The 26,753-nt window shown below is 39.1% G+C and overlaps 1 protein-coding gene across 3 annotated transcripts in view; it reads right to left on the reverse strand.

Moving 5' to 3' along the window:
• Positions 1-26,114, reverse strand: part of FYB1 (FYN binding protein 1) — a 49,879-nt gene extending 23,765 nt beyond the window's left edge. For 2 of the 3 annotated variants that reach the window (XR_008730218.1, XM_027811319.2), the window contains exons 1-5: positions 25,903-26,114; positions 19,207-20,353; positions 3,249-3,426; positions 1,448-1,500; positions 382-401 (exon numbers count right to left, since the gene is read on the reverse strand). Coding sequence is in view for 2 of the 3 variants with exons in the window: in XM_027811319.2 (XP_027667120.2) it covers positions 382-401; positions 1,448-1,500; positions 3,249-3,426; positions 19,207-20,326 (1,371 nt within the window). In the remaining variant the exon portion in view is untranslated. The remainder of the gene's footprint in view (positions 1-381; positions 402-1,447; positions 1,501-3,248; positions 3,427-19,206; positions 20,354-25,902) is intronic. The other variant, XM_055699003.1, reaches the window with a different exon arrangement.
• Between the last annotated feature and the right edge of the window lie 639 nt (positions 26,115-26,753).

Genomic DNA, 26,753 nt, shown 5'->3' on the forward strand with positions numbered 1-26,753 from the left:
AGACTATTTTTGGTTCTAGTACAGGCAGGTACTTAAAGACACCAATACAACGCTGTGCTTAACCGGAACAAGTGGTTTATTAGCAGAAGAGAACAGGGCCTTTGTTTCTGGAAAATTTCAGTGAAATGAAATATCAGTGGAAATAGAAGAGGTGGTTTTCCTTTTTGTAAAATCAATTTTTGGTGTCTAGCCAGCTTTTATTGTTAGTTCCAGTTTGCTCTGCTTACCCGTATTTATTTCTGTCCTTCACAGTACATGCTTCTACAATTTACTGTCAATATATGGCATTAATTCTGAAATTAATTTTCTAATGCATTGAAAGGATTTTACTAATTGTGTAAGTCTAGTAAGGATAGGTTTATCATGGAGGATAACACTTACCCCCTCTGTGTTTCTGTGACCTATATGACAAAAAATAAAAACGAGGTATTTATTTTTTGCTGTACAGAAAACAGTTCATTATAGCATTAACTATTTAAAAACTGGTACTAATAACAGTGATATTAAATAGAAATATGTGCAGGTTCCTGTCTTTTAATGAAAATCAGAGTTTTTCCAGGCTGCTTTTGTAGTACAATGTAAACTAGAAATATCTAAATAATAGCATATTTCACCATGCAAACTCACTTATGCTATTTGTTTACAAAAATGCATATTCATGTATGAAAAAAATTGTTAACAACCTAATAAATCCAAACAGACCTCAGAGAACTTGCTTGCCCCAGCCCAACAGCTGAATAAGGAGGCCAAAGACTCTTTGCTAAGCCAGCTTCTACCCTGGACTGCAGGAGAAGAAAACCCCTGAATCTTCTGTTTCATCCTTACTCTGCAGGTAGTTGCGTAAGAAAAGAGCTTGGGCTCATTTCAGCTCAGCTCACATTGCTGTATGGCAGGAATGGCTAGCACACTAAATGATGCACGCTGTGCCTGGCACAGGCCAGGTCCTCTGGAGGAGAGATCAGAAGGCAGACTGAAATTCTTTGTGTCACAATCTGCTTCGCTGTCTGCTCCTGGTACAACATAGCGGCTCACTGCCTCTTACGGAAGGCAGACCACAAAGCGACATTAGAAGCACAGTCAACAAATTATTTTTTTTTACCAAGTATAAAACAACACTTCCTTCAGCAGAGCACACAGCTTCAACTCTGAAACAGCAGCATTCATTTTGGTTTGGATTTGAAAATCTGGTAATGTACAGTTCCAGCATATTTGTAACAAAAAAAGGTGGGGAGAGGGGAGATAACTTAAAGCAGTTCCAGAGAGTCTGTCATATTGATTGTAGAATAGTTAGTGTTATGAGACTACCATCTTCACCCATAAAACTGCAGAACCAGCACAATTATTTATACAGGTCACTCGTGAATACAATATGCTTTTGCTTATCTTACAAATACAATATGCTTACAGCTTCTTACAGCTGCCATTAATTAAAATGTATGCCTCTTACCCTGTGAAACAAATTCAACATCATCGTAATTTTCCTCATTGTCTGGAATACTTCTGTAAATATGAAAAAGAAGACGTGAAACCTGTGAAGGTGGTTGTATGATTGTATTTTCATTCACAATTGTTCTGGTGCTCCTTTCAGCTATCTTATACAATGGCTGGACAGTATTAGTAGGTCAGTATAAGTAGGCTGAGCCTACTTAAATACCCACGAGATTCCCTAAAATGTTCTTCCTGACTGCAACTCAGTTTTTCAGATAGGGACGCCTTGATTGTGAGTGTAAAAGGAGAAAATGAGCCAAAGGAGCTCAGATACCATGGATATGAGTGTGGTATGAAAAATATAACAGGCAGATGGGTTGACTGAATGAAAAGAGTTTGTTGGGCTGTTTAACCATCACTGCAGGTGCAGGCTTCTGGCACAATGCACAAGCAGAATGCCAGACTCTTGCTCAATATTAATACAGCTCTTAGACTTGTTCCTCAACTTGTAGGGCTTGAAGTCTAAACAAGGGATGAGAGAAACAGTGGTACAAGGTTAGGCCAGGTAAAAGGTCTCTATTGTTGTCAGATTTAAAAGTGCTGTCGAACTGAGAGAAGCAAGAATTTGAGAATGTAATAACAACACCAGGGACTTTTAACTTTATAATAACTTCCGCCTGAAGGAAAACTAGGGCTGACAGTCATTGCCAAAGAAGTGTAACCAAAGGAAGGACTTGAAAGCAGAATGTCATGTTTTAAAGTTGGCTTGATGGAGAAAGCACCGGGACGGGGAGAAAGAAAAGGCGTCAGCACCCAGGCGACACATGTGCAGCAGAGCAGGGGGTGCCGGAGGCACGCAGGGGCAGGACACCGAGGGACAGCCCGGGGTGCATCTCGCAGGCCCCTGAAGGCGGGGGACACGCTCGGCTCCCCCAGCGCCGGCAGGAGGGCGCCCAGCACAGCTTGTGCCGGCGCTGCGGCCGCCGGAGGGGGCAGCGGCCCCCGCACCCCCCGCGCCGCTCCCGCAGGCCCAGCGCAGCGGCGGGGCCAGGCTGCGGCGGCGCCACCGCACTGCGGCGCAGCGTGAGCGCTGACACCCCGCGCCGTGCCCGGTGTAGTCTCCCTGCACGCCGCTTGCTGGCCGGAGAGCAGCCCGCTGATCGGCCTCGGCCGTTTCCCGGTGGGTTTTGTCCCTGGACCGAAGCGCTGGGGGACGCCTCGCCGCTCCGTTCCCCTGCCGCCCGCAGCGCTGTGCGGAATCGCGAATTGCGGAGAGCAGCCCCGTGTGCGGCGCAGGCTTCGCGGCGTCACCGCACAGCGCCGCAGCGCCCGCGGCTGCTCCGCAACCGCCAAGCTGCTTCCCGGGGTACCGGCCCATGGACCTGGCCCTCCTGGCCAATTCCCCCAGGAAAACGCAGGGGAAAGCTTCGGTTACCGATACAACTGAGTTGCTACTAATGCATGGAGTCTTTGCACCATTCTGGAGTCAAAAATAAAACAAACAAAACACCCCCAACGAAACCCAAAAAAAACCAAAGCAGCAGGGTGCTTGCTCCCTCCTCCCTCCCCTTACCAACAGGGCAGAGAAGAGTGTTGCTATAGATAAGACAATTTAGGGAAACAACTGAACAGATGGAGGGTTCAAGCTAACAAAACCTAATTCCAAACAAGCCAGGGACAGCGTAGGACAAGGGAAGTGGTATGGGACCCCAGTCCCCCAGAAACATGGGACACCTGCAGCCGTCAACTGTTGCTGCATGAGCAAAGTGATAAGCAGGAAGAGGTGAGAAAATGAAGACTTTGGGGGTTATGACTCTTACTTTGTTTCAGAGCCGGTCTTGATGTTTCTGGGAGGCAGGCTGGGGACTGCTGGGGCCTGCAGGGATGGGTGGGAGGCTGGTGGAGGAAATAACTGCATAGCTGCGTGTGGTGGAGGTACAGGTGGGGAGAGTGCTGCTGAGGAAGGTGCTATCTGTTTCAAACCTTCATTTTTAGGGCCTGAAAAAAAGCAGAGCAGACCAAATTTATCAAACAAACAGCGGAGGAAGAAATCTCACTGTATACATGAAGCATTAGGATAAAACATCAGTACTGCACATACCCCAAAGCAAATACATTTTGTTGAACCTGCTTCTTAGATATATTTGGTGCCTGACCTTAACAGAGTAGAGAGGGCTCTGCCTAGAAGAATGTACTGTCTATAGAAGGCCTTGAATATGTCTTTGCCAAGACATGAACAAGACACAAACCCAACAGCTCACCCAATATATAAGCTCCTGTACTTTAAAACTAAATTATCATTTAATTCTACAATTTTCTTGAAAAGACCAGCAGCAGAATTTCACATAAACACTGATACAGTCTTGCTGGAGTTTTCCTTGCTCAGAGACAGAGTTTCAAGTGAAGACATGAAAGACAGAAAGGTATTTTGGCATTCAGTGGTGTGCAGGTCTCTCTACACCTTCAAATACATTTGTAATGTAAGTTGTAAAAGGCTCGACTTAAATTTCTATTGAGCCCATACTAGAAAATTGGCAGTTTGAGAAGATGCACAGAAGCTACACCTTCAGCAAACAGGTGCAGCCTCAAAAAAAAAAAAGAAAAAAAAAAAAAAAGAGATGATGCAGTGCTCCAGGGGTAGAAGACATAATTACATGAGTGGGCTGGTATACATCTGTGCTGCACTGAATGCACGCTTCATGTACAAACCACAACCAAACCATAATAACCTTTTCTTTGAGCATTCACATTGAGAGAAGCTACTCAACACTACCAAATGAAATCACTGCTTTGATGCCTTCATGTTAAACCTAGAATTTTGTTTCAAGTATCATGAGTGGGTTAAAAGGTACCCAGAAGGAGTTGCCCCAAGGTATATGGAGGGAAGTCCAACAAAATCTAAGGAAGAGGAGAGCAGAAGGAAAAAAAGCAAATCCACAGTTCAGTAAAAACAAATTACAATTGAAAGGAAACCCCTTGGCTTCTGGAGATTTTCTTCAAGTTCACATTCATATAGTGGAGATTGACATCTCCTGTCACTTGGAAATCAAAGCAAAATTACCAAGCCTTAGCAGTTGTTTTGCCTGCTAACAAAGAACTCAAACATTTATGGATAAATTTGGGTTCCTGGCTTCTTTAAGCACCATGTCAACATATTTGTCAACAATAATAGTGCATTTGAAACCTGTTGAGTTTTTTCATTACTTAAGCAGCAAAGTACAAAAGTCCTGACACTGCTAATTATACAAGTGAATTATTTGGTGTTTTGCTAATAATCCTTTCACTTAGTACTGAGGAGGCTACTGCAGTGTTAAAGTGTGCCGCCTGGAGAGAGCCCAAAGGGGAAGAGTGAGAATGATTAGAGGTCTAGAAAACATGAATTCCTGGGTTTATTTAAGAAATGGTGGTTGTTTAGTGAAATATGGTAAAACTGAGTGAGAACAAAATGAATACTGAAGTCTTTTGCAAAGAAGAAAAGGATAAATTATTTTTCCTATTTTTTCCCCTTCAATTCCATAGTGGAGAAGGCAAGAAGTAATGTGTTTAAAGGCCAGCAGCTTTTGTTAGGAGGCACTTTCTAATAGTGAACTTGGAAATTTCATGGCTTGATGTCCATGTTGAAGAAATAGGATAAACTTATGGCACAAGTATGTTCTAGTTCTTACCCTACACATAGGGATGGACCCACCAACTTCTTTATGTCCCTTTCAATTCAGTGATTACATCCTGTTTGTTGTCCTACATTTTGCAAGACATCACATTTAAAATACTTGTCCCTATATTGAGCCCAACAGCTAGAGATCTACTAAAATATTATTTTGGCTAAAACTTGAAAGGTGTCCTACCTGTTTGAAGATAAGAGAAGGAAAGTATCACTACAGAGTTTGTTTGGTTAAGTTCACTCATTGTTAAAATCTGCATCTTACTGTTTTCTAAGTTCATCAGTCTTGAGGTTCCATTACTTTTATTTCTACCTTTGTTTGCTAGACCAAAAACCTTTTAATAAACACTGTTTTCTACCCATAAGGCACTGATATCACTGACTTAACCGGTATCTCAGATTTCTTTTTGATTACTTTAAAGACCCAGCCTTTTTAATTTTGGCTCATCTCAAGGCATTATTTTTCCATCCAGCAATTATTTTGTAGCTATTTCTGTTATCTCTCCAGCTTTTCCAGGATTGTAAAAAATCTGTTACTGGAATTCTCCAGAGCATGCGCTTGTCTGCCACATGCAATTACAAGTCATTCTTCATTTGGCCATATCTCTAATGATTGCTTTCAGGGATTTTCAGTATTTTCTCCAGTTGTCATCCCTCCTCCTATTTTCAAAGTGCAGACTTTTGATTATCAAACTAAGGACCATTAGCAAAAAGCTTCTAATCAAAAGCTTTGTATCTATATGAAGATTCCTTAAGGGTAAAACCGCAAGAAGTTAGAGTTACAAGATGACAATCATTATGCATTAGACTTCTCTGTCACATCATTGTCCTTACTGAATTGTAGAGTTTTTTGTTATCTAGATTTTCCCCCAAGGCATTACACCACCACCTTCTCCAAGTATGGTTTACTATTTTTTAATTCTGCATGTATATTTGCATTTTGAGTAAAGACAAACTTTGTTTAAATGAGCCAAGACTATACGTGGTAGTGCTCTTGTTGTATCTGAGTCTCTGAGGACTGTGTGTTTGCATTTAACTCTTCACAGTCTTTATTCATCTGCAGACTTCATCAATTATAATCTCTTGCTACTCTAAATCCTCTACAAAGACGAGTAGCACCGACAATCTAAGCATGTCTCTGCAGCTGAATTCTTTTAAGCAGAATCTAACCAAAGAAAGAAGCCAGAAAGATTTTTTTCATGTTATTTGTTATACCCTCAAATTTTTGTGCTTTAGCAGGGAATCCTATATTGTTTTTTTCCCTGTGGTTATGTTTATGTTGTCCTAATAGTGTTGTATATATTCACAATGTGCATACATGCATTATGTCATCATACAGCATTACTTCATTGTGATTAGTTTGTAGGACTAAAGTAAAAATTCTGCCTAAGTCTCTGTGCGTAATACTTCTTTCATCTGATGCCTCTTGAAAGCCAAATCCAGGCAATAGGAAAGAGAGCCAGGAAAGGATACCACGTGCATTTTAGCTTAAGTGCTTATTTTAAAATATAAGGCCTAAACAACATGTCCCTCTAAATCTATGTACATTGCTGGAATCTAACAAAAACTAAATGATCATCATATTAATGGAAACAGTGTTTTTAAAATTTTTTTCTGACTACTAGAACTGACTCTTCCTTGCTTTTAGTTGTAATTACCTACACTTATGACTGAGACTAATGTGAGTGTAAAATGCTTTGATTCAAATACTGAAAATGATGGTATGAGTTAGGTAGGAAGTGGGTATTCAGTATGAAGAAGCTGTTATCACCAGGCCAGTGGAGCCAAAGCTGTCACAATGTCTCAGCAGTGTTTTGTTTCCTATTTTAATGGAGCATTTAGTTTTGATTCTAATTTCATCTTTTTGTGTCTCTGAGACTGTTGGTACTCTGAGGACATGGAAAGGTCTGTGCAGCTAGTGGAACTGAAGTCACCTCTGGACACTCAGAACAAGAAATCAAATTGAAACTACATTGTGGCTTGCACATGAGCCCAAAGCACTCTCATCACAGGAAAGAGTGTTAAGGACCATCACTGTGTGGTAGCTTTGACCTCTAACACCTCTGCTTCCAAATAGCCTCCTCTTTCTTCTTGGGATTCTCAGCTTTGTCACATGCTGTGCTACACTGAAGAAACAGATGCAGAAACTGAAGCTCTTCACAGAGAAATGAAAGAACAAATAAAAAGGAATGAGTTCCTCAAAACCTCTGCAGCTGTATAGCAGCCAAGAGAATCTTGCCATAGAAGGTACCAAATATCCCATTACACTGTTGCTTGTGGTATCCAACTTCTTTAATCATGCCCAGAGCTTCAGCACTTGCAGCAGAACTGCGCATGGAACAGTGAAAACACTTATTTTGTGTTCTTGCGAAACCTTCTCAAACAACTTCCATACAGGCAGTGACCTACCTTCTTGGAGAATATTAATTTATCAGGAAGTTCAACACACTGAAGTTGTCTTGATGTAAAACGTGACTCTGACCCTTGCCATTCCTGTCTTGTGAAAGGGAAATACCGATACCTTTTTGGTAGCTAGCATAACATAAAGAGAAAGATTCCATCTTCCCTTCATGTCCAGGTATTCTGTGTTCAACAACCTCTGGAGAAATCAACCTGCATATAAAAGTACTCTATAATTTCCATGCCTCTCCTGTGTGTACTCAAAAAGAAACTACTAAAAAACCGAAAATAAGTTCCCCTTTTTGGAATCCATGTACTCTCTGTAGTCAAAAGCAAGTTTCAGGGCAGGATAAGAAAAAGGCATCCAATTCTCACTTTGTTAAAATCTTCAGTGCTGTCCTGAGATACTAAATTACTCTGTCCTGAGCTGCTAATACCAAAATATGTGGCAAATCAAAGGGAAATCTCAGCATTGCCTAGGGTCCTTGCTGGAGTAACATATGCAACAAACAGTAGTTGGTGGCATAGGAGTCTTAGGCAAACCAGTATTTTGGCCATGGCCAGTTCTCCCCAGTCCTTTTCAAAATCATAAAATAGATTGGACTCATGTGCAAGGGTGATATGGGCCCCAGTACTGACAAAGCTTAAATGACATGTCTCCATTTATTCCCTCCCTAAATACCAGGATGTTCCACTGCTTGGATGAGAGACTGGCACAAAGATGAAGCACAGTATCTAATTAGCAACCTCAGCAGAACAGGAGCAGTCAAAGAAAGAAAAAACATTTTTAACACTCACACCTGCAGTTCAACATCCACTGGCTGAAGACACTAACACTGGTGATCAATTCACCACTAGAATGCAATAGAATGGGATTACTTGGCACAAAGATTTTAACTGGAAACAATGACAGATCTCCCTTGAAGTAAGGAACTATCCCATCCTGGCAGAGGGTGGTCTGGCTTCAGCTGTTCATATTTTTCTCACTCTTTGGCTGTATTGCAGCAATAATTCTCAAAGCCAGTAATAGTGCTCAAAAAAATCCAAATTAGCTCAGAACAGCTGTATTACATCTTATCAGCAACAGACTCTCTTGCAAGTCCATCAGTCTGGCCTCTAGTTTCTACACAGTCCAGACTTAGCTGCAAAAGCTTAACTCTTAGTTATGTTCAAGGTATCAGACTGTAGCATCTAAGCTATCTATTGCCTCAACCCAGAAATTTCTAGTCCAAGACTGCATACTAAACAAAACTGGAACTGAATAGCAAGGCATATCACACTACCTTCCATTTCAAGACTGGTCTGATCGTACCTACTTGACCATAAACATACAGCAGTAGACATATGTGAGAAAATCCCTTCCATAACAAGGGAGTCTCTCGCACACAAAGGGAAAAGTGTTTCTTCACTGCATATCCTAAAAAGCAGACAACCCCTCTCTTTCTCTGGCCTAGTGTATGGTCTTTGGCAAGACCTTATTCCCTTTGACCCCTGGTGCAGGGAGCTGTTGACTCCTGCTTTTATGAATGTAAAGAAAACCTGGCAATGATCAGGTACTGCAAGGAAACATTTTGCAGGCAAAAAATGCCCGGAACTTTACATTTGCTAATGAATTTATTTAGTTTTTACAAAAAAAAGACTTCAGGATTTTTCAAGCAGTTACACAGTCAAAAGTTTTGTATTTTAAAGTGGCATCCTTTCATAAAACAAAATACTTCTGAGCTACCCTGCAAATGCAACTTGGTTTTCAGTTTTATCGTGGAACACTTCACCATTTCTGCATGCAAGATCTGGGAGCTTTCTGGGTTTTACAGAGGGTTTGCTAAGAACGTGCAACAACACCTGCAGGAGCTGATCACCCACTTCCTACTTTATTCATAATGTGCAGAGAGCTGTGCTCTGCTCCCTAACCCACACACTCGTTCAGATACAAGCCATAGTTTCAGGTTTCGCAATTATGCTGCTCTGGAGCTGCCCAAAGCAGGCAGGTAAACCTACAACATCACTGAAGCTCAGTGCTTTTGGTGATGCTGTTGACAGACATACCGTAACAACAGAGGCACAAAAATTGCTGGGGACACTGCTCACACCTTGAAAATGAAGGCCACTGAAAGTTTTTGGTTATTGCCCTCCCTGAGTCCAGCACCTACTTTAAGAAATCCCTGGGTACAATCTTTTCTTAATTTTCTTTTCTTTTATTGTCCTCATCTCTCCTGATTCTACTCCCAGTTAGATGGTAAAGCTGCTTTTTGAGCTTTGTACAAATGAAATCACCTCCAAAACCAGGAGTAATTTTTGAGGAAGGGAAAAGGGAACTTTTTAAGACTACTTTGCTGATTGTTGCTCATACATCATGAAAAACATGATTGAAGCAGATGGAGAATTTGTCTTTTTTTAAGCAGAACTTATCATTGATCTCAACTGGGAAATCTTGTTTCCAGAGCAGAGGCACACACTGCCTCAAGGGTATTTCACATCACATTTAACACCTATTCAATGCCTTATATTTTTGAAATGACATAGAGAAAAATAGTAAGTCCTAGACCACATACTTGGTCGTGGGTTTTCACCATTCTATGTGAGAATGTAGGGACAAGCAGATGAAGTATGAGCAACACCTGAAAGTGAGCATCTAAATCTACATTTAAGGTTGACAGCTGAAAAATACTAAGCATGCACATAATCTTATTCCCAAAAGAAAACCCACAGGTTTCATCCAAAGTACTTCAGTATGTAGAAGCTTGCAGGTTTGAGCTTCATGATGACTAAATCTAAGGTTAGACTTCAGAACACTTCATCTGGGCAGTGCTGACTGGCATAAGGAAAGTGATTTCAAACTACAGATGTATAATTATTTGCAGAAGCCTATCCTTATCTACAGGGGAATACAAAAATTAATTCCAAATTGAACTATAGGTGAAACTTCTCATTATCTGATAGAAAGCTTTAATGATTGCTTTTTTTCTTAATTAGAAATATTTATAAACCTGAGCCAGTTAATTTTATATTGCATGGTATCATTTCATAGGCAAGAAAAAAGAACAGCAATCTGAAGTATTCAGAGATGGAGGACATGTAAGATAGCAATAATTTAAAATAAATCTTTGATAAATCATTTATATTTGAAAGGAAAGGCAAATGAAAATGCATACCATGATGCGAAGGCAAGCAAAAAAATATGTACTGAAAGAAATGTACTTAAAATGTAACTATTTATTTCCCAAACCAATAAATTACTGAAGGGGTTGATAATTTCATAAACCCATGATGCCATCTGAAAAATAATTACATCATACATAGCATGAAATTCTAGTTAAAAATTAATCATAGGAGTATAAACGCTGATATATAAAACATCAGTTGCATAAAAAATTCCCATGTGACTAAGTCTTGCATTGAAATAGTGGAGGTTTGCACAATTTTTCTTCAGGATCTGCAAATAAGGAACATCATTGTTCCAAATGCACACATTTTAGGAGGGTTGTCTGATGAACACAGAAATGTTCGTTAATAAAATTAACCTTTTAGGATAAAATTACTTGTTAGTATACATTTTCAAAAGCTTCCTGACATCTTTACTAAGAAATGCTTAATATTTTGTTTTTCTCTATTAATGTTGAATTTTTACTTTAGTATTTAATAGTTAAAATCAAAGCTTTCAGGAATGACTGGCTGTTTCCTGTGATGAACTATTTGGATGACTAACTAAATTAATTTATTAACTTGTGCATTGTTACCCATGTAATGCAACCAAATGATGAAGATGCATTAAAAGTGTTCCTTCCTGTGAACCAAAATATGTCCAGGAAATGAAAAGATGGAAATACTTGCTCCAGTGTTGTATATATTGTCTCAAATTGAAACATTATCCATGCTGCATAGGTAGGTTTTAAATCTGTGAGCCACTAAGAAAATATTACTTATATCATACAGAGAAATTAAGACTTCCCAGCTAAAATAGAAATTTCAGTATGTGTCAAACTTCAGATATATGAGAAGCATGGGCCAAACTTTCTTGTAATTATCAGTAAACAGACTACAAAGCATTTTTTTTTGAGCTAGTGAAACACAAAACCTTTAGGGTTTAAAATGCATTCTCCAACAATGGTACCAGCAATGTGTCCAGAACTTCATCACCACAATATTTTTGCATATATGGGAAATATTTTTTTTTTCAACTTTACCATAAAGCTATCTATAAAATAATGTGATATGCTGTCTACAATTCATTGCTACAATTATTTGCAAAGTAGATTTTCAGCAAAATTTGTATCAACTTAAGGAATGGGAAAGTTTCAGCCAGTTCATATCATTCTTACTGACCTCTAAATTAAAATTATTAATATACTTTATATTGACATTTGGGTATGGATAGGTTTCAGAATAGTTTCAGCTTTGGTACAGTAAAGCTACTGGTGTACTGTGATCCATGTAATGCAACCAAATGATGAAGATTCATCAGAAGTATTTCTTCATGTGAATCAAAATAGGTGTAGGAAATAACAAGATTTCAAAAACTAAAACAGGGAAACATAATTAAACACACAGAATTACTCAATTCCATCAGTTTTACTGTTTTCTCTCCAGCAGTTTCCTTTCTGTCACTTTCCATGATAAAGACATAGGAGTATTTTTCCCCTCCTTTTAAATTCTCCTTTCTAACTAGTATTCTCAACACTCCTTCACAAAGACTCCTTTTGTATGTGGTGTAATTCCAAAGGTGTTGTGTTAAACCCATCTACTGCTGGACAGTGGACACATTTATAATACAGCATAATGCATCATGTTTTTCATTCACTCCTTTGCAGAAGTCCAGACCTTTTGAGACAATACATTAGGCATATACTTTGATTCTAACCAGAAGTGGGCTCAGAAGAATTCAAACTGTGTATCAGTGGGTTTGCAGTTTGGATTTGCTAGTGATTGGTTAGGCTTACTCAACAAAATTAGCAGTGCATTTGCATGGTTTATCTTCAGAGTCCTAAATTTTGCATCCTAGATTCTGAAGTATCCACTCAGCAATGATTATAGCTAAATCAATGGGACTTAGTGGAGTCAAGTGCAAAGATGACTCTAGAATTCATATGTAGACTATAACAAGTGTATACATGAGAAAAACATATTTCTGTGCTTCCATACTATGATATAAACAATCCATACCTTACTGCTAATTTTAATAGAATCATATCTTCTGGAAGGGAACAAGTGTGCCACATAAGGCCCAACAAACAAAAATGGAGATACTTAGAGGAAGATCTATGAATGTGCCGATGACAGAATCTATGAAAATTCACAACTGAGAACTGTCCTCTGGTAGTTTGTTGGTGGATACATTTAATTTATTTTAGAATAAAAACATACATTACGTTACTTGGAAGATATTGCAGACTGTTTTAGCTAAGGAAATAATCAAGGGCAATGAATTTAAATACTAATTTGCAATGTTTTCATGTGTACTTTTGCTTCCTAATGCACAACAGCAAGTTGTACCCAGAACAATCTTCTGCAGGGAAATACTGAATGTTGATTTCCCTCAAGATTATTTTATCTGTTAACTTGGATTAGATTTATCTTTTTCCTTAGTCAGATAGATAACTTGTCTCATTCATATTTCTATCAGAATGTTTAAATTGCAGTGATTCATCTTCTTCAGTGCTGTAAACCATAGTAGCAGTTTAGTTTTTAGTCTTGTCCACATATTTTAGCATAACTATATGGCAAATCCTTGACAAATTAAACACAATGCTCTGAAAACTTCAGTGTGGCAGGGTTTTCTCCATAGCATTAATATTCATTGCTGGGGAGGCTCTTAAAAAATCTGAAAAAATTTCTTTCTGACTGAAGCAGACTAAAAGCATGTGTCCACTCTTTGCCTATTGAAAAATCTAGTCTTGCATGCATATTCTATAGTTATGGTGTGTCTAATTATAACTGGAGAATGAAGATGTGAGCAAAAAGACTGAGTGAAATCTAATTCAGCTGGTCTTTTGGAACTTACAGGTTGAACTACTGAAAGATGACCAAAGAAATAATAATGAAATTAGAAATCTTGAAGCTGACTTTATACCAGTCCCATGAACAAGACATCTTTGGGGTCAGACCCACACAGGGGATTTCATTGCACTTGTACCAAACTATGTATGTTGTGTGACATTTCACATGCTGTGGTCTGACTTTCATGATAAATACACCATTTGACTGTATTTCAGCTGAGCATTATTCTTCAGTTCTAGAAACTTAAAAAAATGATTCTCCTGTTTCTCAGAAGAGTAAAATATTTCAGTATAATGCTGCTGAAAGACAAATCATTTGGGTTCTCTCACTTTCAGAGGAGGAGAGCAAGGAATGTCTGGAGAGGAAAGCTAAGAAGTTTTGCAGTCATTTCCACTAAAAACTACCTACAGCTTCTCATCCAGACTTTGTAGTTGCTTTCAAGCAGATCCAACAAAGTTAAGCAGATCCAGCGAAGTTAAGTTTTTGACAGATATGTGTGATTGTAATTTCAACCTTGCTTCCATAGTTTTCTGGTGAATGTATGAGGGACCAATAATAATAGACATCAGTATCAAGAAATCTCATAAAAGACTAGGTAGAAAGCCTTGAAGTCTTCAAATTCCCACAAATAATCTCACCTCAGTGCATTTTTGGTATTACTTAAAATGCAATGTAGCAAAGTCCAGGCACATAATTGCACATAATTATCATGCTATTCTGAAATCACCATTTTGGCACTTTCTTGACCCGTACAGAGTTTTATGGTACGCTATAGTTCACCTGTGCAAATTGAGGCATCACATCATCACACACAGCTACCCTCATCCCAGCCTGAACAATGTTGTTTGGATATCATCACCTAATTTTAGATTAATCTGTCTTAGAAACTGAGTGTTTAGCTCAATTTACAATTCTTTTTATCCCCTTATGCCTTAATACTGAGCTGTTGCATAACTTAATCCAATTTAGCACCGAGATATAAAAAGAAAACCTACACTGAGCTTTTAAGTCCAGAATCTGCACTAAACAGCTGTGATTAAGACAAGTCCCCTGTTTATAACTTTGGAAACCACTGTTTCATCTCGCCAGCAAGTAAGAGCACAACTGACTGGCTCTACGGGGCATTGCAAAGACAGTTAAGACATTTGCTGTCCTTTGGGAGTGTCCTTTGCCAACAGATTGTTGTGATAATTTTGACAATGCACCTCTAATTCTAATTCCTCCATTCCCTCAGGTTGTCTTACCCAAAATAGCCATGTCACTGTGTGGCTATGCAATTCATCACAGAACAGAACCTCAGCAAGGACTGCAGACACAACCATAACCCAAATTACAGATTGTAAGAATTTTCTCACTTGCCTTCTTTTCTCCTAGATTCAGTACCACTTTCCTTTCGTTTTTCCCAGTACAGCTCAAAATAGTCTCCCTAGCTGAAGCCCCAGCGCTGATTGTTCATGAGGCATTCAGAGGTGTTTAGAGCGCTAGGGACCCTGAGCCTTCAGCTGGCTTGTGGGTGGCCGGCTGCACATGCACGATTCCTCCGAGGTCAGCCCAGGTGCAGTTATCCTCTGAAAGCAACAGCATGGTTGTGGCCTCACATGGGAAAACCGTCAACAAAATGACTTTGCTTCCCTTCTTTTCTCTCACAAAACCCTGTTTGAACTTCAGGTGTTTATTACGAAACAGTACCATTAGTATTATTTTCTGAATCTAGAAAGCACATGTATCTCCTTGATTCTGAGCTGACACAAGTATGATCTACTCTCTGGGAAAATTGCTGTAATGGGACATAACACAGGACTCTACCGGAGTGCCATGTATTCACAGGTCCAGACAGGAATTTCTTAAAGCCTGCCCTCAGCGGAGAATGTTAATGTATCAATAGTCAAATCTCCTCAGCAAGACAATTGTATCTGCAGAAGTTTTATCAAGAAAAGTTTTTCAGGACTAGATGAAAATTTCTAAACCAAAGCAAGGCCAACACAAAACCAGCATCCCTTAGTATCCATGCTGGCATGGATGACAGTTTAAACCTTTCTCCCACACATGACTAAGGGTGCTGCACTAAGGCAAGTCCTTCAGCCTCTAATGTTTAAAGTTATTTCATGCACAGTGACTACCTGATTACAAAAAAACAGTAAAGTAGCTTTCATAAGAAAGGATAACCACCAAACAAAAAGGGATGGATTGATACTTCTGGGAAAGCAGAGTTCAAACTGCTGGTTTAAATCAGGCAATACAAGGTTTTCTGCAGCCTAGGCACATGCCCCTAACACGAGTGTAACAATCGCCACGTGTGGAGCTTTTCTCAAAGATAACACAAGGCCCAACTTTTTCCCTAGTGCAGATCAAAACCCCTGAAAGACTAGATCTCAGAAAGCTTTGTCGAGTGGGAAAACCATTTCCATTTGCTTGTTCTTCTTTTACTCAGCACCCGAATCACAGTGGCAAATTAAGCAACTATGGCAAGCTGCTGTTTATCAGGACAAACTAATGAGCAGGAAGAATTTCTGCTGTGGGGGTGGCATCTTCCTGACATGACTTCGATTCTTGAAATGACAGTTAAAAAAGAAAAAAGAAAAAAAAAAAAGTTCAGTTTAACTACCCTTCCAAAGCAGGTAGGTTTTGTTATTCAAATATAACGTTCCAAGAAACCCAACAGCACTGAATAACTTGAGCTGAAAATGAGTTTGTTCAGGATTCACTCTAGAACATGTGGTCTCTCCACCAGAATGGTTCTAAGGAGAGTTCTAGTCACAAAGAAATCAGGCCTGTTAATTAAAGCCAAACAGAACATCAAGGTCTACATGCCAGCTCTAGAGAGGAAGGCTGAAATTCAGGGCCACTATAAACACCTTCATATTGATGTGGTTTCTAAATCTTTCTTGCCCTGACCCAAAGACTGTGAAGGAGAGAAGACCATATCTGATCCTTCCGTTCTACTGAGCTGGGTGTGTATTTTGCAACAAGTTTGGAGAACAGCCTATGCCACCACACTGTGCAGCTCCATCCTTAGCTCATGCTCCCAGTGCAACTCATCTAGGCCAGTGGCTACCCTAGTGCTGGTTAGTGACAACTGGAGATCCTCCTTCTAGCAAAAGTTCTGGTATTATCCTTACAGCTGTGTTCACAGTATTAATTTTAAACATGTAGGAGAAATATATCTGAACTTCAGGTTAGGAACACAAAAAGAGGGTAAGAAAATGCTCTGTGTCTGTAACTGCACAGAAATGAGAAAAAATATTAAATAATGGAATAAACAACAAACAAACAAATAAAGTAATTCCTCCATTAATTACTTAAAAATACACTAAAAAATGTATTTAAAAAAAATAAATTGCAGTTTTGGGTGTTTCCAGCTTTTGCTACGATTTCTTGAAGTTTTAGCTAGCAAAGCTCTTACTGTTTTTATTTAATCAGAGCATTTGCTGAAAATGCTGCCTTTCCATTCTGAGACTGCTCTGGGCACTCAAGTAAAGCTCACCATGCTGAACAGTGTTCTGTGGAGAAGGGTCAACTGCTCAGACTGTCGCATATTGGCATACCTCTTTTAAAGAGGTACACAAATTTACACCATTTAAGGATCTGGCCCTGATCATGGATTTTTGAGAAAATTACCATAACCGTAGTGTGACACAGGAAAACCAGAATGTAGCAGCTGACAGGAAAGTACATTTTATATTACTGATACACTTCTATTTTGAGTGGAATTAATAATAACAGAACATATAGTTGCATGCACACTGTGTTTTTAGTATGGCTTTTTGTCTTTAAAGAAAGTAATCTCTCAGTTTTTTCATCCAATCATAACCCCTTTGAATGTCTTCGGTCTCAGGAAGACCAGTCTTATGTGTATTCAAAGCTGCTGAAACACAAGTTGTACTGTATTCTAATTATGGAAGGCACAAGGGCAAATTCTGTATCAATTAAATTACATGAATGTACCTGGTGTATTACTGTACATGCACAGTGTGGAGCTATTCAGGGCATCTGTTGTCAGCTACATTAGGCATCTAAATGGCATTGGGCATCTCCCTTTCCCTCTGACTACACTGCAAATTTAAGCCTTCAGTTTGATCTGCTTAATCTAAGAGAGATAGTTAAGGCTGACTAACGTAGGTGAAATGCACCTCATTATCAGAAATCACTTAGCTGTGTGTATCACCTGACAATTACTTGCAGGACACAAACAGTTAATTTTACTTGAGCTAACAAAATACATGTGAGGACTGAATATATTCTTTGGTTCCTGAGCTCAGTGCAGACAGCAGTGCATTAAGGAAAGAAAAAAAAAAAAAAAAAAGAAAAGAAAAAGAAAATCCCATAAAAATTTAATACAATAAGAAATTTCAATTTCTGTCCTCCTTTCTCTCAGGCACCAAGATCAAGAACAGGTTTCCTCTGGACCCATACAACTTAAAAATTTGATTTTAAAATGTGATCAGAATTTCTTATGCAATCATAGTTCCTAGCCCCTGGTGCTGTAAGAAAAAAGAGAAAGCCTCCTTCAGCTCTTATAAAACTTGTAATACAAATATGTCAATTGGCATCACCCATTCCAACTGCAGTGGCTGATTTTAAGTTTTTAGAGTTGTCTGAGTGCCTAAAACCTTTGGAGAAAAAACCTTAAGCCTAAAGTTTGAAATACAGGTGATTTAAGGGACAATTAAGGAGATGCAGAACCTCTGCAAAACTGATCTTTTCTTTAAGGAGGTGACAGTGTATACGTGAATCAGACTTCAGGAAACTACATTTTTACATGAGATCTTCAAGGGCATATTTTGAGTGCCTTAGAAACAGCTTATATTGTTGTTGCAACTTTTCTTATGTAGTGAAACGAAATTGCTGAAGCAGAACTCTGCGGGAGTGGAGCCACAGGAATTTCTGCTCTTCACAGGGATTTGTGTCTTCCCAGGTATTTCAAATGTATTTACAGAAGGTCTCATCACACACATGACCATCTCAGATTTTACAAATACCTAGTGATAGGCTTTCATGTTCATGCCTGGATTATGACCATCAGAAAGTTCAGAGGCTTGGTTCTTTACAAAAATAGTGAGGCAGAACCTCAGATGCTACTGATTGCCACACTACTGAAGTCCTGCAAACTCAACAGAAAATGCCAAGTCCTGGATATGCTTTTTGAGTCTGGATTCAGATCTGGGTGTAAAATTGATGGAGTTCCATGCGGGAATAATTGATTCTGTAATTTTGCAACTTTCTAAACTTTAAAATACAGCAACTTATAGGGTCACACTGTGATTAGTCATTGTGAAAGGCAAAAAAGAAAGAAAAAAGTGTGTTTACTACAGGCTGTAGCGTATCATTTTGGTGGCCCTCAAGCTGCACCCAGGAAGTTGCTGTTGAGAACAGGGGACACAACATCAGCATCTCATTTATAGGAAGTCAGGACTTAACTGTCTGTTGAGAAAAATACTTAAACTCCCTGACACAAATTATAGCTACATCTCAGTAGTTTTGAAAAACAAATAAAGCCAGTACAGAAAGCATTCATCCTACACTTTGTCACTGGGGTAGGGAGAATATAATTTTGATTTCTGTCCTGTACGGAAAAGACACAAACATAAGTTAAAGCTTTAAGGGCTTCTCTAATGCATGTCTTGTTACTTCTGAACAGAAGAGGGGGTTCCACCTGGAATGAACTAGATACTAAATGCATAAAAAGGCCATTACCCAAGAAAGCAAGAACCGAGAGGACTCACTGTCTTTTGGTATCCTCTTGCGGAACTTTTCCAGGTCCACGCTGGGGGGTCTGCTGGGCTTCTGTGGGGGTTGGCCCAGGCTGAACAGTGGGGGCAAGGATTTTTGCATAGGGGGTCCTGAGCTCCTGTTCCCATCCTTTTTCTCTTGAGATCCACCTGATGACCTTCCTGCAGCAAGCTCTGTGTTCATTTTACGGAACTTAGAAGAAGAACCTGATTCTTCCTGGATGGTTTTGTTGAGAAGGATGTTCTTGGCAGCATTCATTTCCTTTTCTTCAGTCTTTTTCTCCACATTTTCATGATTGCCTTGAGATAAGCTGGACCAGTGGCCAGTAGGTTTCAGAGCCATATTAAAAAAATTACTGCCTGCAGCTTCTGCAGCACGGTTACTATTTTCATCCATTTCCTTTGCTGCTTTAAATGAGTGTATATTTGGTCTAGGGCTTGATAGTCCTTTTTGCAGAAACACATTTTTATTAGAAGTGTCTTCGTTGGGGGTAACCTCATGGTTGAGAGAAGGTTTCTGTGCAAGTCGTGGTTTAGAGAAAGAAGGCTTGGGCTCATTTGCTTGTGTTGCAGACATGAACTTTTCCTTAACTGCAGTTACTTTTGAAAATGCTGGTTTTGCCTCACTTTCCTGTGGTACAAAATTTGAATTTGTTTTTTTCCCCAGAGGATTTTTTTCTTTCTCATGAGGACCAGAGTTAAGGAACTTGTTCCCTGCAATTTTAGGATACAGAGGCTTTGGTTCTTCTTTTGCCAGGTCACTGGTTTTGGTGGGGGGTTTAGTGCATCCAGCTTTTCCATCATTTTCTCTGTTAGTTGGCTGAAGCTGAACCCCAAACCTTTGTGCCACTGGTTTCAAACATGGGGACTTTAGATCCTTCTCTGTTTTATCGTCATTTGAAGGCTTGGCTGCCAGAGGAGGCTTAGGATGAGCAGGTTTGTGGAGGGTACTGGGTCCTGAAAGAGGAGATATAGTTCCTTCACTTGCAAATTTCTCAAGTGCTGCTTTCTTTGTCTGTAATCCTGTATGGATAAATTGTCCTGGGACTTTGAAAGGTCGACTGTTACCAGATGTATCCTCTGTGGGGTTGCTACCTTTGTTAAATTTCGCCATGAGTGATTTCACATCTGCCTTGACATCCTATGAGCATAAAGAAGAGAAAAAGAAAGAGCAGCAATGAGAAAGTCCCCGTTGCAATGTTCACACATACTGTACTTTAAAGAGTTTCCTGGTCTGAGGCTTGTAGTACTGCTGATTGGCTGTGGAGATATTGTAGCACATCTTCCTGTAGGGTTAGAGAAGCTGAGCATTTTGTTATATTCTTGCTTTGGTTATACAATCTTTAAAAAATTTTCAGTGGGAGTACTGTCTTTAGAGAGCGGTCATGCAACTCCTTTTGGGCATATTATAATTTCTGTTTATTTCTGGAATTGGGAACTGAGCACTTAATAAATATAAGAAAATACACACTACTTTAAAATTAATGCATTGCTAAAAATGTGAATGTCATACAGTGAGAACCATAGATTGTACTAGAACCTGGATCCAAGCTAACGTTATTGCTGCCAACTCTCTGGAGCACTACAAGTTCCTTTGTGAAGACAGAATTTTGGTTTGAGGTGTGTGTCAGGTTTTCTTTCCCTTCTCAGCAATTTTCTTCCCTGCTGCTACCCCCTTGCCCACATTTTGTCCTTGTGTCTCTTCTCCATTTTGTATCTCAAAAAACTGCGTTTGTGGAAGGAAAATTAAAATATGTGGAATAAAATAGGAAGAAATGACAAAAAATACACCCAGATACAGTCAAAGATACTTCTTGGGGGGAAAAAAAAAGTTGAACAATTCCAAGTGGATAAAACGCAGCTTCATTCAAGAATGTTTTAATTGGTCAGCCCTATTCAATACCTTTCAGAACCAGTCTTTAATTTGAAGGGCAAAACCTCAATACATTGGAATGCAGTACAATTAAAACTCAGTGCGGTGAAGAATGGGGGCAAAGGGGAGTGAGCTAGTCCCGCTGTGTTGGGCTGGGGCCACCTTTGGGTCCAGGAGCCCTCTGCAGGGGGGAGTCCTTTCCCAGCCGGCAGTAGCAGCAGGGGTGCAGCTATGGCAGATGCATTGGCATATCTGATTCACAACTTCAGTGAGATCTGTTTTGTTTGTGAAAACTAAAATGTAAGACTAATGGTATAAATCAGGGATGTTGTAACTATGAAGGGCTCTGGATGATTCGTTTGGAAACAAAGGAGTATCACTACAATGCACAATAAATAGGGATATGAAAAAAAAATAATTGGAAAGTTGAAGAATTAATTGTATCTTCACCCAGTACAGTTCAGCAGACGCTCAGTAATTGTTTCTACTTCATTAACAAAAGCTTCTAGATTGGGGTTTTGCTCCTTTTGCCTTCTGTTTGATTGTATGCCATTACGTGAATTACCTGTTATGTTGGAACAGTTTTAACAGTGACCTCTGCAACTTCAAGTTAGCTTTCCCAGTCTTTCAGGGTCACCAAGAAAGTCCTTCCAAACTGTTTGTATTATACTACAAAGTTACTTAGAATAAATACAGGCAAAACAAGATAGATCGTATACGAAACTTATCCGCAGAACACCATATTTTGCACATACAGGGAAGGGAGGAAGTACACATTTACTATAGAGATTATCAGGTTCAAACCATCTACTGCTAGTTGACGCATATGCACTCACACACACACACAAAATTACGCTGCAGAGATACATATATGTATCACTAGCGATTCAAGATTTTTCCCACAATACCTCACAAAGCACTGATTTTACCCACTTACATAGAAAGTTAAGCTAATTGCAATGCCAGAGAGAATAACAAGCCCTTTTGTCTCTGATGCCTTTTGACTTTGTACGAATGAATGATTTTTTTTTTTTTAACTTCTGTAATAAAATCTAAAACATCAGAGATACTAGAACTTTACCTCAGTGTCTAAAGTCTTCAGAACTTATCAATTACAATCTGATCAGCTGCTTGGCTAACTCAGCAGCTCGTGTCTTCTGAAAGTTATAGTAATGAATCGATTCTTCTGCTACCTCTTACATTTGAAATGTAAGAAAATGTGCAGTGTCAAGCTACAGAAATGTGAACATTCTGGACAAGAGACTTTCAGCATGTAGGTCTTTTGGAAGCTGGAAATGGTGGCCTTGAAGAAACTGTTCTTGTAATAATAAATGGTTTCTGAGAAGTTTTCTACATCTTCGTAATAGCAATATCAATTACATTCATACATGCTTTCATACGGACTGAACCATTCACTACTGCCACATTAGGACTGTGAATGGATTACTTTTAACAAATTTCTTCCCAGTACTGTGAACAAATCCTGCCCTAGTCATGCAGATTTACAGACTTTTCAAAGTGAAAAGGTGCTAGGCACGTGGAAGGGTTTGTGACTAGCATTGTAGCCTCTCTCATTTACTTACAGTGAGTAGTATGTGGTAAATGTAACACTAGGAATCAGAAGAGAGTAAGAAACCCTATGAAATCTTTCTGCTTCTTTATAGCGTACGTCACCAGTTCCTGTTTTTATAACCTACGTTATACTAGAAGCCATATTGTGGATTCTAATGCACAGCCTGACTGGCCAGGTAGACAGATGGGGAACTGGGAAAAAGAATCATTGTGGCCATTACCTATTTTGTTAGCACACAGATTAGCATTAGGCTGAAAATCATTGAACAGGAACTTGAAAAGATTCTGAAGTGAGGTTAAGTTTAGTCTACCCTTCCCTTCTAAAATGCAGAGTGTCTGTGGGACAGAGGAGTCTCATGCAAGAAGTACTTGGGGTATTTTATGAACTTTCTCTTTGTGATCTATTGGGAAACTCAATACAAAACATTTTTTGCTTTTCAGCTTCTGATCTAAACTGGAAGCAGCACATAAGGCACTCAGTAACATTTAATTTGATAGGAGATGGTTGCATTATTCAAATGTGTTTGCTCAAATCTAGAACAATACCCAGGTTTTAGTTCCCATGCCATAGATTCATCAAGGAGACTTGCATACAAAGTGCTTTCCCAGCTTCCCACTGCCTTCAACAGAGACTCACATACATACCAAGATACACTTGTACACAATTCTTCTGCAACTAGATCTTCATTACCTCAGTGCAAACAAGTGAAATTCTCCATTATTTATAATATAACTGCACATTTCTGTATAGAAGTACAGTGTAATGAGAACACAAGAAAAACAAAGGTTCCAACTGTATTCTTGCTGAATTTACTGTGACCATTCCTGTCTCAACTGGCAGCCTAATCAAAAAATGTTTGTTTTGTTTTGGCATAAATATGTTGTCATTATTTACTTTCCAGTCTCTGTGAAGCCATTTCACTTCAGTTTCCCCTGTGGTTGCTCTTTCTTCAAACAGCAATGCTGGATCAGTGAAAGGGATAGGAGATGAGTGTGCATATGATCTTGAATTAAGCAAACAAAGTATATGTAACTGTTGACTGTACAAGGAGTTGTACAATTCTTTAAAATACATGCAGATCTGAGTTGTAAGGGAAAAAAACCAACCCATCTTTTCACTTCTCACTTGTAATGTTTTCTTTTCTATTCCTATATGATAGGGTCTAAACAGGCCTTTTAGAAACATATGATCTTTTATCAGGATCAGATCTTGATAAGTTTGCGAGAAAGTAATGAAATAAAGATTGTAAAGCTATCCCTTTAAGAGGAAAAGTGTGTATGCTCATGAATACTTGTGACAGTGAAATAACCAGAGAAGCTGATTACCACTAAGGGAACTGAGCTCTGACCCATGGACAGGGTATAAGGAATAAGGAACTGGACAGAAAAGGCTAGGAATACGGAGTATGAAAGTTACAGAAGAATGTAGATCTGAAAATTATTTGGCAACTTTATGCAGGCCTGATTCATGTTCTTCTGAAACTGGTGGATTTGAGGGAGTTTAGCTGCTTGTTTAGATGCTAGTGCCATTCTGAATTTGTCATAAATTATTGCATGGCTCTTTCCTTTTCCAGACAGAGACTTCAGAATTATTGTTATACAACTTTGATGTTTCCAGAACAGATAGATCATTTCCACATTGCTTTTCTTCCCATTGTGTCTAGTTATAATGACTCAAAAAGACTCCCTGTAATAGTGAGTGCAGCATTTGGAAAGTGGAGTTAAGATGTCGCAATACTCTGTACCTATGAGTGTAAGAAAGGGAAGTACGAAAAGAAGGCAGAAAGACAGCATCCGTCCAAACTTGTTAATATAATGGTTGGTATACAAGAGAAACAAGCTCTAATAAGATGATAAATAATGAAGAGCCAGGCTATTCTGCTGTCTGAGGGTTTTTTTGAAAGGCAGTCTGTGGGATGGAAAGGATAATTACAAATCTAAAGGATTCCCTGTTGAGAGGCTGACAGCCTCTACATTGTCCTGAGAACATCGTTTCACATATCCCTCTAACACCAGCAAGACAAAACCAGCACACTTACAAGGACACGTTGTCAAAATTAGACAAGATGGTGTTCCAGCTTGATCACACTGTATTCTTTACCTTTTCCTTTGTGCATTCCTCTGCACTTTTGTTGTCCCTCTCCTGTCATTTTTTCTCATCTTTTACCTAATCATAAGACTAACTACATCATATTGCAGGGACATGAGAAGATAATACAGTTCATCCACTCCAGGTCAGTTTGAGATAAGAACTAGTGAAGGTGTAGGTCTTGTCCGGAAGAGCCAGATGACATTCCAGCTTGGTCCCAAAGTATTGCTGTCACAGCCTATGCATGAAGCCAAAGTATCTATCCATACATGGCCATCTCTTCATCCTATGTCCTGATAAGTTTCACACAGTTTCAGTCTTATTTTCTGGTTTCTTTTTGGTACCTGTCTATGTAAAAATAAAAAAAAACCCCACCCTACCAACAATTGGCAACTCAGTCTTCAACAGCAGAAGCCTGGCAGCTTCAACTTTCCACCAAGAACTTCTATCCAATAAAAACAGACTTATATAACTTTCTGAAATAGAATTACGATTTTTTTTTAACATGGCTTTATATAAGCACAGAGTTTCATGATACTTAATAATTTGGGTTTTTAAAATTGTTTTTCCCATATGCTAATCAACAGCTTTCAGGATAACGTAAATTTTCTAGTGAGCCTGCCCAGGAAATGCAGCAGGCAGATCCCTCTTTAGTCAGAACGATGTTTATATATAGTGTATACAGTGACTGCCTTCTGAACATCTTTGATTTGACTCTGGCTATTCCAGTGAAATTAATGTAACATCTCCAAATCTCAAGGAAGAAAAATGAGTTCCTGCCACTGAAAAGTTCCTGCCTCTGTTTCTAAAATTTCAAGATACCCCACCCACAACTCAACCAGCCACAAACAATGCAAAAGGAATTACTAGAAAATAATTGCCTGTAAATGATACTATATCTGTTGCTATTCAAAATACAAAGATCACTTAGATTAGGAATGTTCTCAGTAAAATTTCAGGGAACGAAATGTGAAACTTAGAGAGAGAAAACTCCATTTTGTCAGCTTGGCATCTTTTCAACTCCACAACTAACCGTAAGTAAAATCTAAAGTTAAAATTTCCAGTTATATGAGGTTATATGTAATACCTTGTACTGATTCTACTTCTCTGGAACTTTGCACATTTATTTCTAAGACAAACATGTACAACAGCTTACCTGGATTCCGCAAAGCTCCCCGATATTTTGATACAGGCAGAAAAACTGGCTCCCTCAATGTGACAATCCACGCGTGTATCACCTTAACAGCCTGGTCTAAGAGCCTAAACAGCCTGGTTTGCTAAGAGGAGTTCTGCTTCTCAGGGAGGGTTTGCGTAAGAATGTCGCTTGTGGGTTTCTTTATCATGATCAGTAGAGAAAACTGCTCTCCTCAGGATATTAAGCAAGAAGTGGTAGGGGAAAAGGGAACTAAAATGTGTTCAGACTGTTTGACTGCTGCCATCAGCAGTATTAGCCATGTGATATCTAAAAGTATTGCTTTTACCCCATATTGCAGAGTCCTGTGAAGCTATATTGGTGCATACAAACTTGAGTCTACAGAATAATAGATAATGAAACATGTGTGGTAATTATAAGCATAAATACAAGAGTGAACTGACCTCTTGGGTCATCTGGTCTAGTCCCCTGCTACCATTGGGAATCACTGCATGCATTCTCACTCACCAGTTGCCAGCTAACACGTTTGCTTGGTCCTGCCTTTGCCAGTAGGATCTCAAGAGATTCCACTGGTCAGTTTTTTTAAAGCTTTTGCTATGTGGAGATGTTTTTTAAAAAAAACCTATGATCATCCATTTCTTCTGCCCTTCTACCTGTGAGTTCATTACACAAATTAAAGGCTTCAAAGATGATATGGGATAGGAAAAACAATATTGATGAAATAAGACCCACAAGAAATTCTAAACCTGTGTTTGTGCTGAAGGTAAACCTTCAGCTGTGCATGGGGGTGAGATTGCAGAAGAAAAATTGTGTGTCTTGGAGCTTCATGAAACGTTATTTGACTTTTCTTCATT

This window comes from Falco cherrug, chromosome Z, assembly GCF_023634085.1.
Source record: "Falco cherrug isolate bFalChe1 chromosome Z, bFalChe1.pri, whole genome shotgun sequence".
NCBI lineage: Eukaryota > Metazoa > Chordata > Aves > Falconiformes > Falconidae > Falco > Falco cherrug.